The sequence below is a fragment of the Toxorhynchites rutilus genome, chromosome 2 (assembly GCF_029784135.1).
Source record: "Toxorhynchites rutilus septentrionalis strain SRP chromosome 2, ASM2978413v1, whole genome shotgun sequence".
In the NCBI taxonomy this organism is placed as follows: domain Eukaryota; kingdom Metazoa; phylum Arthropoda; class Insecta; order Diptera; family Culicidae; genus Toxorhynchites; species Toxorhynchites rutilus.
This window is the reverse complement of record NC_073745.1, coordinates 217,452,449-217,465,579: the sequence shown is the minus strand read 5'-3', so window position 1 is coordinate 217,465,579 and position 13,131 is coordinate 217,452,449. Positions and strand designations below refer to the sequence as shown.

The 13,131-nt window shown below is 39.8% G+C and overlaps 1 protein-coding gene across 1 annotated transcript; it reads left to right on the top strand.

Moving 5' to 3' along the window:
• Positions 1-8,357: 8,357 nt before the first annotated feature.
• Positions 8,358-12,874, top strand: LOC129765481 (uncharacterized). The gene is made up of 7 exons (XM_055765847.1): positions 8,358-8,699; positions 8,756-8,928; positions 8,982-9,498; positions 9,556-9,879; positions 9,939-10,186; positions 10,244-12,653; positions 12,710-12,874. Exons 1-7 carry the CDS (start codon positions 8,660-8,662, stop codon positions 12,778-12,780), a joined length of 3,783 nt encoding a protein of 1,260 aa, XP_055621822.1. The 5' UTR covers positions 8,358-8,659; the 3' UTR covers positions 12,781-12,874.
• Positions 12,875-13,131: the final 257 nt, after the last annotated feature.

The following is a 13,131-nucleotide window of genomic DNA, read 5'->3' as shown; positions in this document are numbered from 1 at the left end:
TTACCGAAGCCTCTCTACTATCCTATATTGGTGACTGAAATGCTTCTGTTGCAGCTCTTCGGTGGTCTGTTCAGCGTCCACCGGGATGTTTATCTCAACGTGGGAGCGACAATTCTTCAATGATGATTTTTGCGCTTCCTCCGACTATACTGTCAAATGGGATCCGGACACATTGTGCACCCAGCGAATGGGGATTTTCTTCAACTCAAACACCAAAACTCGTTATTAGGAATTACCGAAATAAATTCACACCGTTTAGGGGCTGTCCACATACCACGTGTATATCTTCAGGTGGGTAGGGGCTACGAAAATGTCCACGCTTGTCCACGGTTAGGGGAGAGGAGGTTCAGATAATTTCCACGTGGACACATTAAATGAGTATTAAAAAAAATCACTTCTGTACTCAACAATACGTTAAACCTATTCTGCATTTCCAAGGAAAGCCATATTTATCAATAGTAGGGTTGAACTGCATCATAGTCGAACTTATTTTTTTGCCACCACTGCACAATGTTCCAGGAGATGCATTTAAGTGGAAATTAGCATTTAGAGCTCGACAGTTATTCCCTAGACAAAAAAATTGTCGATGAAATAAAAAATCTAACTTTCTTATCTTTATAGATAGAGGTAAATATAGTTCGACAATGTTGTAGTCCCAGTTATTTGAGACATCCTAGTAGAAAAAAGTTTTTTTCTATCTTTTGAAATAACCGATATAGCGCTTTTTTCTAAGTTACGTTAGGGTTACCATGAAAAAACTGTTTTTGCTCTAACTTTTAGATTTCAAATTCTACATACAAACAAAGAGCTTACCAATACAAACATTTGGCGATGTAGAACTTGTCAATATCTCAACTCCACCCAAAGTTATTGAAATTTTTTCCCAAAAAATACGCTCTCTTCAATTGATTGTCATTCTTTCTGGGGCAAACATAAACGAAGTTTATTGACGGAATTTGAAAGAACATATTTCACTCTACATGATGTGTGATTTTCAACACTATGTTATTTTTTGTGTTTGAGGAAATTTAAATTGAAATCATGAGTTTTTGGGTAAAAAAACATCAATAACTTTAAGTATGATTAGGATATTGACAAGTTCTGCATCGCAAAATATTGGAATTAATAAGCTCTAAAAGTCATACCAAGACAATTTTGATGTAGAATTCGAAATATAAAGATGAAAGCTAAAAAATCCGTTTTTTCATGGTGACCCTAATGCAGCTAGGAAAAAAAAGCGCTAAATCGATTATATTAAAAGATAGAAAAAAGCTTTGTTCTGCAAAGTTGTTTAAAATAACTAGGGCTATGTCGAGCTATGTTTATCTCTATCTATAAAGATAAGAAAGTTAGATTTTTCATTTCATCGAAAATTTTGATCACCCTATTTTTGATAACATTAAAATGGTAGCGATCACTTGCCAATCAATATATCAATCAAGTGTAGCCCGCAATCCACTGAACCATCTCGAGTTCCATTTGATCTAACAAGGAACATCGACTGGCAAAAATTTGCAACGGCGGTAACAATTGGTGTCGAATCAATAAATATACTTCCACCATTGGAAGAATATCGATTTTTCGTAGATTTGATGTATAAAAGCTCATTGGAAGCACAAAAAAGAAAAGTTCCAAGTACTCCGTTCAAAAGAAAACCAGCCACTCCTGGCTGGGACGACGAATGCACAAAATTGTATTTGAAAAAATCTGATGCTTTCAAAGCTTTTCGTAGACATGGAACATCCACACACTTCGAGGAATATTCGAAGCTTGAAATACAGCTGAAACAATTTCATTGAAGGTCTACCTTGTGGAGGGTAGCTCGCAAATTGCGTAACCGCTCATCTACCAACGAGAGTGAGGAATACTCCAACCGATGGATATTCGATTTCGCTAAAAAGGTCTGTCCAGACTCAGTTCCAGCCCAACATATTCTTCGAGAAACGTCTCCAAGCGGTGGATCTCTAGACAGACCATTCTCAATGCTGGAATTATCTATGGCTCTTCTTTCATCGAACAACTCTTCACCCGGAAGATGATTAAATTCATTCTTCTAAAAAATCTTCCCGATATCGCGAAAAGACGCTTGCTAGACTTATTCAATACCCTACTAGAAAACAATATTGTGCCACCCGCATGGAGACAGGTCAAAGTAATAGCAATTCAAAAGCCTGGCAAACCAGCGTCTGACCATAACTCATACCGTCCGATTGCTATGCTCTCGTGCATAAGAAAATTGTTGGAAAAAATGATCCTTCGAAGACTCGATCAATGGATCGAGACAAATAATTTGCTATCAAGTACACAATTTGGGTTTCGCAAGAGCAAAGGAACAAACGATTGTCTAGCGTTGCTTTCTGCAGATATTCAACTGCCCTTTGCGCACAAGGAGCAACTGGCTTCAGTATTCTTGGATATTAAGGGAGCTTTTGATTCGGTTTCCATAGAAATTCTGTCAGACAATCTGGACAGATGTGGACTTCCTGGAATTTTGAATAACTTCTTGTACAATTTGTTGTCAGAAAAGCGAATGAACTTCACCCTTGGACAACTGACAACTTCCAGAAATAGTTATATGGGTCTACCCCAAGGCTCATGTCTCAGCCCCCTTCTTTATAATTTTTATGTGAAAGATATTGACCTTTGTTTGGCAGAACAATGCACGCTAAGACAACTTGCAGATGATGGTGTGGTTTCCGTCAGAGGTCCCCATGCCGAAAACTTGCAAAGACCATTGCAAAATTCCCTAGATAACTTGTCTTCTTGAGCAAGGAACTTAGGGATCGAATTCTCGCCGCAGAAAACAGAACTGGTAGTGTTTACTCGAAAGCGGTTCCCAGCCCAATTGCAACTTAAGCTGTTGGGCAGAAGCATTACCCAATCATTGACCTTCAAGTACCTTGGTGTCTGGTTTGATTCAAAATGCACTTGGAATACCCACATTACGTATTTGAAGCAAAAATGTCAAAAGAGGGTCAACTTTCTCCGCTCGATTTGCGGCACGTGGTGGGGAGCTCATCCGGGAGATCTCATAACGCTTTATAAAACAACTATTCTATCCATTCTGGAGTATGGCTCTTTCTGCTTTCTCTCAGCTGCTAAAAGTCACCTTCTAAAATTGGAACGAATTCAATATCATTGTCTGCGTATAGCTCTCGGCTGTATGCACTCAACGCATAACATGAGGCAGGAGTAACTCCTCTACAGAACCGATTCTGGGAACTTTCTCTCAGAATACTGGTGAAATGCGGAGTCACGAACACACTTGTGATTGAAAACTTTGAAAAAATTCTTCATCTAAATATACAATCTCGGTTCATGAGAATTTATTACCACTATATTTCGTCGGATATTTGTCTTCCATCGTTTACTCCAGACCGTGCTCACTTCACCATCAGCAGTTCCTCAATTGAATACGATCTGTCGATGAAACAAGCAATACTTGGGATTTCAGATCAGCTTCGACCAACTTTCATTCCCCGTATTTTTAACCGAAAGTACCAAAAAGTCAAAAAAAGTTTGTGCTCCCTTGGCCGAGTGGTTAGCGTCATAACTAACATGCCGGGTGTTCGGGTTCGATTCCCGTTCTGGTCGGGGGAATTTTTCGTCAAAGAAATTTCCTCCGACTTGCACTGTGTTCACGCGTATTCTAGAGCTTGCCACTCAGAATGCATTCAAGGCGTGTTATTTGGCATAGAAATCTCAACTAAGTACTAATAAAAATGACGCAAGTAATACTACGTTGAGACGGCGAAGTTCCTCTAGGAACGTTAGTGCCATTGAAGAAGAAGAAGACCAAAAAGTCAATTGCATGAAAAGATACTTCACTGATGGGTCTCGCCTCAATGGATCCACTGGCTTCGGTGTTTTCAATGAAAATTCGAGCGCCTTCCGCAAACTGCAGGAACCTTGTTCCGTTTATGTTGCTGAGCTGGCAGCAATCGCCTTCGCATTGGGGATGATCTCCAAGAAGCCTGCAGACCATTACTTCATTTTCTCGGATAGTCTCAGTTCGCTTGAGGCTCTCCAGTCGATGAAAACTAGTATTTAGTACGCGTCGAAGAGATATTAGGTCATTGGATGTTCTGTTTCGTTTCGAATAAAAATGAATAAAAATGATGTAATCGGAGCTTCAAATTCATTCATAAGCGGCGACTCAACTCGGTTGAACACATGTGTTTGTCTGAAATGCAAGAACCACCGGAGCTTTTACGGGATCAGCGGAAAAATTTGTAATCATCCTTGAAGATAATCCTTTATAAACTTCTACACTGCTTTGTTTTCTAAAAGATGCCAACTTGTATTTTGAAATTTGAATAAGCCCACCACCATTGGCGTGGGCTCTTGGTAATCGGACATTTTCGCCAAACAACCAGGGAAAAAAGCTCAATGTGTAAATGTGTTGGAATTCTCGTGATATAAAAAAAATAAATTGTATCTGTATGTAAAATCAATTGATGTATGTAATAAATTCATCGTAAACACACCTTGCGGCACTTATTAGGTCGTTGTTGCTGGCACGAGCCAGCTTAGGAGTTCTAGAATAGGAGAGGGTGGCTTAAAATCTTAAAAAATAAAGAATAAAAAACGTAATATAACGTAATAAGAACGTCAACGAGATTTGGAAGCTGTACAAATAACGTCACGGGAAATGTTGAGGAACAAATTGCGAACAAACGGCTGCTATTGATAGAGCTAACATTTCTATCAACGTCAAAGCATAGAAACAAATTTAAAATGGTATTTGAGCACAATTCAACAATTTTCCGATTCTTTTTTTTTTAAATAATTAAGAAATGTCTACGAGGAAAACAGGGGAAGGCGCATAGCCAATGTCCACACTTGTCCACGGAGGGGGAGGGGCATGTCTAAAATCGTGCTTTTTCTGTCCACGTGGTAAGTGGCCAGCCTCTTATTGAAAAACTAATGGTTGAAATTCAATATAATGGCTGTCGTTGTTCATATCATATCCTTATTAATCTTCAGAAAATGGTGATCCACAGAAGTCTGAAATCAACTCGCTCGCTCCAACGCGGCCATTTTAAATTTACAATGTTATACTATGCAAGTCCTTTGATTTAATACCCTTATTGATGGGGTTTTGAAAAAATATATATGTCCCCATCTTGTAGTGGCCATCTTGTGTAAATACGATAAATAATTGAATTAAAAAAACTTTTTTACCAAATGTGTTTCCATTTAGTCCCCCTATAGGAATAAGTTAATAAGTATGCGGCATTAAAAGCAATAGTGTCCGGAATTCAAATCATGATTAACCTTCCTATATTCGCGCATAGGTCTGATAGACCGAGAATGGATGAGGTGGTTGAATTAAATGACTTTGAAAACCGAATGAAGTTAAATAAAAAATATTTTCTGGAGTTTTTTCATTCAATTATATCTTTTTCTTTGAATGAATACTAATAACGCATAAAAATCACAATAGCAATATTACAGAGACGCGCACAGTACACGAGTACACGAGTACACGAGTTATGATTTTTCACAAAAAGTGTCTGGATTTAAAATCACAATAAAAAAAAAATTCAATTTTGAACAAATATAACATGATTTTGTGGAATTTTGTAATTTATGACATGGATGTCTTCTGGGTGCTCCCGTGGCCGAATGGTTTGCGTCACACCTAACATGCCGGGGGTTTAGGTTCGATTCCTGTTCTGGTCGGGGGAATTTTTCGGTTTATTTAACATACCTAAAATTATCCAATTTAAGTCAAATATGCGACGTTTTGTTCTTGTTGCCATTTAGAAGGCAACTTCATTATTCCCCCCTTATAAACCCCTTCCTCCTTATTTGCAAAAAACTCATACAGCCAGTTTTCGCAAGCCTCTTTTGAGGCCAACTCAATATCACTAAGAGCGTTTTGCATGAACCGGAAGAGATGATAATCACTTGGAGCCAGGTCCGGACAATACGGTAGGTGCAATAGGACATCCCATCCGAGCTCCCGTAGCTTCTGGTGGGTCATCAAAGATGTGTGAGGCTGAGCGTTGTCCTGGTGGAAAACAACACAATTCCTATTGATCATTTCTGGCCGCTTCTGGTCAATCGCCTGCTTCAAACGGTCAAGCTGCTCACAGTAGAGAACCGAGTTGAGGGTCTGGCCATAGTTGAGCAGCTCATAGTGGATGACTCCCTTCCAATCCCTCCAAACACACAGCAAAACCTTCCTGGCCGTCGATCCAGGCTTGGCGATGGTTTGGGCCGGCTCACCGCGCTTCGACCACGACTTTTTTCGCTTTAGGTTGTCGTATGTGATCCTCTTTTCATCACCAGCCACCATCTTCTTCAAAAATGGGTGGAGTTCGTTCCGTTTCAGCAGTGCATCGCAGGCGTTGATTCGGTCTAAAATATTTTTTTGTGTCAACTCGTGTGGCACCCATACATCCAGCTTTTTTTGGAATCCAATCTTCTGCAAATGGTCCCAAACAGTTTTATGGTCTATATCCAGTTCCTGGCCAATCGAGCGAGTGCTCACATGCCGGTCTACTTGGATGATTTCAACGATTTTATCGGTTTCCACGACGATTGGCCTACCTGTACGGGTGTATCTTCGACAGTCACTACACCAGAACGAAATCGATCAAACCAACGCTGTGCTATGCGAATCGTTACAGTATCGGGTCTATAAACTACACGATTTTTTTCGGCCGCCTTCGTTGCAGTTTTACCTCGCAGGTAGTAAAAACGTAACATATGGCGAATTTCTTGCTTGGTGGACTCCATCTTTAACGTGCTGTAACTTGAGACTGAAAAGGACAATCACAACACTGTCAAAACGACATTTGTAGCACAGATTGTCGTCTTTAAATAGCCGTATAGTATGACCCGATGCGATAAGTACAACACAAGATACGTTTAAGTGTTGCCATATATTCACAATATACGACATTTCTTTTTCCCCAACCTAATATTTGAGTCCTTTTATGGTACACCATAGGATCTATGGTGAAAAATGCACCTTTTGGTTTTTTTCACGCTATTCTCAATAGCTTTGAGACAAAAATAAGAGAAAATACTGAAAGTACATCTTACTAAGGCGTATCGATAAATATCTTCAAACATTTTCTTCACCAAGAAATCTTATAATGAAAAAAATTAAATATACGGTACAATTTTTTTTATATATTTTCTGACATTTCGAAATTTTGAAAGAAAAAATAAATTAGAGACCCACTTCTGCTCTAATTTTTATTTTTCCTAAATGTGGCGCAATTTCTTCCTGAATTTTTAAGAGCATTGCGAGACACAAAAATAATTTTCTTCAGCATCTGCATTAGTATTTTTATTTTCTTGAAATCGATTATTTTATTGTATTCGTTGTTTTCAATTGTTAGATTAAAAAAATAATTAAATAATTTTTAATTTTTTAAGTGTTCTTCTCATTAATCCGAATGATCTTTCCACAATGACTTTTTTTCTCACAGAGCTCCATCGTACTGCTGACTTTTATAAATTTGGTAAACCATCTAAATCCAATGTAAAAATAATCTCATATATTTTAAGATAAGAGAAAAAAAAAACTTTGTACAGCACAATGCTCTAAATATACCGACAAAATTTAGACATATAAAAAACTAAATTTAAATCAATATTAGAGCAGTACTGGGTCTCTAAATTCAATATAAATTAAAAATGCCGAAAGGCCCAAAAATTATTTTGTTTTCACGCAATCCTCTAAAAAATTCAAAAAAAATTACGCTACATGTGGAAAAAAACAACACATATGAACGCATTTGAACAAAAATTAGAGCAAAAGTGGGTCTCAAAGTAATATTTTTTTTCAAAATTTCGAAATGCGAAAATATTTATAATTTTTTTTGTATTGCGAAAAACACTCTAAAAATTCTGAAAAATTACATATACCTAAAATAGACGTAGGAAGAAATTTGAATACAAACTAGAGTAGCACTGAATCTCAAAATAAAAAAAAAAAATTCAATTCAAAATTAAATAAAAATTAATTTAATTTTTTTTTTTGGTATTTGATTTTTTGAAGAAAAAATTGTTCGGAAATATTGATCGATACACCTTAGTAAGATGTACTTTCAGTATTTTTTTCATATTTTTGTCTCAAAGCTATTGAAAATGGCGTGAAAAAAGCCAAAAGGTACATTTTTCATCATAGATCCTAATAATTTTCAGTTCACCCTATTAACCGAACTAAACAAAACGCAACAAAACGTAAACGATGAGAGCTTTCACTATAGAGTCAAGTCTCATCAAAAGTCTATGACGCTTCTTCGAAACACGTGGATGTTTCATCGCAGGTCCACTAATACATGTTGAAACAACCCGCTTATAGCTCTCCCATCTTATCAAGTGTTCGAAACACTCATCCAGTGCAAACTAAGAAGTACTTAATCAATTCCCTGATATGTTACAATTTTATGAGTTTGTTTAGCAAAAATACGATAATAATGGGTACGGAATGGTCACATACCAATAAAGAATCTTTCAACCCAACTTAAGCTCTTCTCATATGTATAAGTATACTCATATAAGTCCATGCGTTTGGGAATCTCGACGGCAATCGCTTACCGCTCGCAGAGCAGACAGGGCGGCTTCTTGATTCAGCAGAACTCCAGATTGTTTTTGTTTAAATTGGTGTATTAATAGAATAACAGCATACGTGAAAATGGAAGTTGTGTTTACAATCAACGGAAGACCGTTCAAAGGTTTGTTGTACATTACAATACCGTGTATTCGTGTAGTTTAACGAAGATTTTTTTAGTTAATTCCCAAACCGTATCGGTGGACACTTCTTTGGGAACATTCATACGAAAAATCGCCCAATTGAGTGGAACTAAAATGGTCTGTCGCGAGGGTGGCTGCGGAAGCTGCATTGTTAATGTTAACCGACTGGATCCCGTGACGAAAGAACGACAAACCTGCGCTGTCAATTCGGTGGGTCATTCATCGTCCACACGTGTGGTAATATCTAATTCGTGTTCTTTTAGTGTTTGCTTCCCGTATTCTCGTGCCACGGATCGGATATTGTGACGGTTGAAGGAATCGGTGATAAAAGGCGAGGGTATCACCCTGTTCAACGACGTCTGGCGCACTTCAATGGTACTCAGTGTGGTTTTTGCTCTCCTGGCATGGTCATGAATATGTACAGCCTACTGGAGTCCGCCCAGGGACAGGTTACCATGCAGGAAGTGGAAAACTCATTCGGTGGAAACCTTTGCCGTTGTACCGGTTATCGGCCGATCTTGGATGCCTTCAAATCGATGGCTGTTGATGCGGATGCCGATTTGGTGCGATCGTGTCAGGATATCGAAGAGTTACCAAAAATTTGTCATAATACGGGCTCAGTTTGCCAGGGGAAATGTGTCAATGCCTCGGAGAATATACATCTAACCTTTGAAGATCAACGTGAATGGTATAAGGTCTACCGTCTCGAAGATGTGTACGACATTTTTGAAAGGATAGGTTCAAAATCGTACATGCTGGTGGCGGGTAATACTGCACACGGTACGTTTGAAGATCATAACAGCCCATGAAAATAATCTAGAGCTAGAATATTTTCAGGTGTATTTCGTCGAGCGTACACAGAAGTGTTTATTGATGTCACTTCAATAGAAGAACTGAAGGACCACTCACTGAACGAATATTTATCAATCGGAGCGAACGTTTCCATAACAGAAACTATGAGAATACTCAAAAACGCTGCTGCTGAAGACCCTAACTTTTCTTATTGTAATGAACTGGTCAAACATTTGGATTTGATAGCAAACATTCCAGTTAGAAATACAGGCACATTGGCTGGCAATCTGTGTCTCAAAAATCAACACAATGAGTTCCCTTCGGACTTGTACCTTCTGTTGGAGACCGTAGGGGCACAATTAACCATAGGTTTACATGGATTTAGTTATTTGTTGTCACATTTCGCTCATTTTAACCGATATTTTCAGTTGAAGCTGGCGGCAAACTCAACATTGTCTCTGTCCTTGATTTTCCCAAACTCAATATGAACAAGAAAATTCTTCTGAAAGTAACATTGTTCCCACTGACTCCGGAATTCCACGAGTTCAGATCGTACAAAATAATGTCTCGGGCACAGAGTGTTCATGCCTACTTGAATGCGGCATTCCTTTTCACAGTCACAAGAGAGTCAACCGTTGAACATGTGTCCATCTGTTTCGGAGGGATACATTCGAAGGTTTACTATAGATTTTTAATTTAGTATATTTTCATCTGTACATGAATATTTTCACAGTTCACACACGCTACAAGAACCGAAGGCTATCTTCGAGGCAAAAAACCCTTTTTAAACGAAATAATGCAGGAGGCACTAATCACATTACTGTCAGAGGTGGAACCGCACAACACGGAGTTGGGATCATCTCCTGCTTATCGCAAACAACTTGTTTCCGCACTTTTCTACCGAGCAGTCCTAGACATCACACAAAAGAGGCAGCTACCCGTGAACCCGATTTACAGCTCCGGGTGCACCGGTCTTCAGAGACCGCTTTCAACCAGCAAGCAAGAGTTCCAAACCATCCAGCAAAATTGGCCCATGACCAAAAACATCCCCAAAGTCGAGGGTATGGTTCAAACATCAGGTGAGGCCAAATACATCGAGGATCTTCCCAATCTACCAAATGAACTGTACGGCGCCCTCGTTTGCGCTACTCGACCGAGGTCTCGGATCATCGATATCGATACCTCCAGTGTACTAAGTGTTCCGGGAGTTCACGTGTTCTATTCTGCCAAAAATATTCCGGGTAAAAATAACTTCATGCCGTCGGAGTTGGACAATCTGTACGTAGAAGAAATCTTCTGCAGCGAAGAAGTTCTGTACCACGGACAACCGGTCGGAATCATTCTGGCAGACACATTTGATCTAGCGCACCGAGCAGCACAACAAGTGGAAATATGCTACAGCGAACCGGATGGTAAACCTGTCCTACCGACACTAAAACATGTACTCGCAGCGGATGCTTCAGATCGCATCCATGATCAACCGTACGATAAAATAGGTGAGAGATATGGTTCGACCGAGAATTGCCACAAGAAGATTGAAGGTCGCTTCGAACTACCCAGCCAGTTCCACTTCTCGATGGAGCCACAAACCTGTATCTGCGTTCCGGCCGAGGATAGCATGGATGTCTACAGCTCCACCCAGTGGGTTGATCAGTGTCAAGTGGCAATTGCTCTAGCCCTTAACATCCCCGAGCATCGGTTGAATTTCTACGTACGACGACTTGGAGGAGCCTTTGGGGCGAAACTTACCCGCGCCTCGCAGGTGGCTTGCGCTTGCGCAATCGCTGCACACTTCAGCCAGCGACCTGTGCGACTTGTCCTCTCGCTCGAGTCCAACATGGAGGCGATTGGGAAGCGTGCCTCCTGCGTTAGTCACTACGAAGTGGAGGTCGACGAGAAGGGCAAGATTATGAAGTTATTGAACAACTACTGGGAGGACTACGGATGTAGTTTGAACGAACCGATAGAGATGGTAACTGCGCAGTTCTATAAGAATTGTTACGACGCAAGCAGCTGGAAGCTGATCGGCAAAGCAGCCTTGACGGATTCGGCTAGCAACACGTGGTGCCGTGGTCCCGGTACGAACGAAGGTATTTCCATGATCGAGAACATTATGGAACACATTGCTCACGAGTTGGGAAAAGATCCGCTAGCTGTTAGACTGGAGAATATGGGCCCTGATTGTAAAATTCGGGATCTTCTGCCAGATTTTATCCGCAATGTACAATACGAAGAAAGGCTGCGGAACATAACACGTTTCAATGAATTAAATCGTTGGAAGAAACGTGGAATTGCAGTGGTTCCCATGCAGTACCCTCAAATATTCTTCGGGCAGATGCATGCATTGGTATCGATTTTCCACGTAGATGGAACGGTGTCAATCACAACAGGTGGCATTGATATGGGACAGGGAGTGAATACTAAGGTTACCCAGGTGGCAGCACACATTTTAAAAGTACCAATAGAAAAGATCCTCGTTAAGGGAATGAGTAACTTAACTTCTCCGAACGCAAGTGTTTCCGGTGCAAGCATGACCAGCGAGGCGGCTAGCTTCGCAGTGAAAAATGCATGCGAAATCCTAGTGAAACGCATAAAACCAATTCGAGACGAGTTTCCGAACGAATCTTGGGAGCAATTGACTCAGAGGTGTTACAAGAAGAATGTGGATCTATGTGCAATGTATCAGTACAAACAAGGAGACATAAAGAATTATGACGTCTGGGGATTATGCTGTGCCGAGACCGAGGTGGATGTCTTAGCAGGAAACGTACAAATCTTGAGAGTGGACATTTTGGAAGACACTGGAGAAAGCATCAGTCCAGGAATTGACATCGGCCAGATTGAAGGAGCCTTTGTCATGGGAATAGGAATGTACTTCACAGAGAATCTTATTTACAGTGATACCACCGGCCAGCTTCTGACGAATCGAACTTGGAACTACCACTTACCAGGGGCAAAGGATATCCCTGTTGACTTTCGAGTTAAATTACTGCACAATACATTCAATGAAAATTTTGTTTTGCGTTCGAAAACCACCGGAGAACCTGCATTGAACTTGACGGTAGCCTTACTGTTTGCGTTGAGACAAGCATTAAATTCAGCTCGGAGGGATGCCGGATTTTCGAACGAGTGGTACACGATTGGTAAGCACACGTACAAATAAAAAGGGGACATTGGTGTAACACGTTTTTCATTCCAGCGACCCCTGCGACACCTGAGGAAATTTTTCTGACAGCTGGCTGTGAAACTAAGAATTTTATGCTACAATGAAATCTACAAATAAGTTAAGCATAAATTGTGAGTCAATGACCTTAGCGATAAATTGTTTTGTTAGTCATTAGATATATCTAAAAGATGATTTTCAAAATTGTCATTTTTTATTTCATAATGAAATACAGAAATGACAACAAAATGCATGAACTTTTGATTCAAACCAATAAATTGGTGTCAGCCATTTACGTTTTCAATTTCATCCATATTGTCAAATAATCTCTCATATTGTCCATTGCTTCAATCGTTGTATATCTACAGACTTGGCTTGACATAACTCGACGAAAAGCAACGTTTGCATTTTTTGAATGCAGAAGGAATGGACAATTTTTGGATGGTTAAAAAAAACTA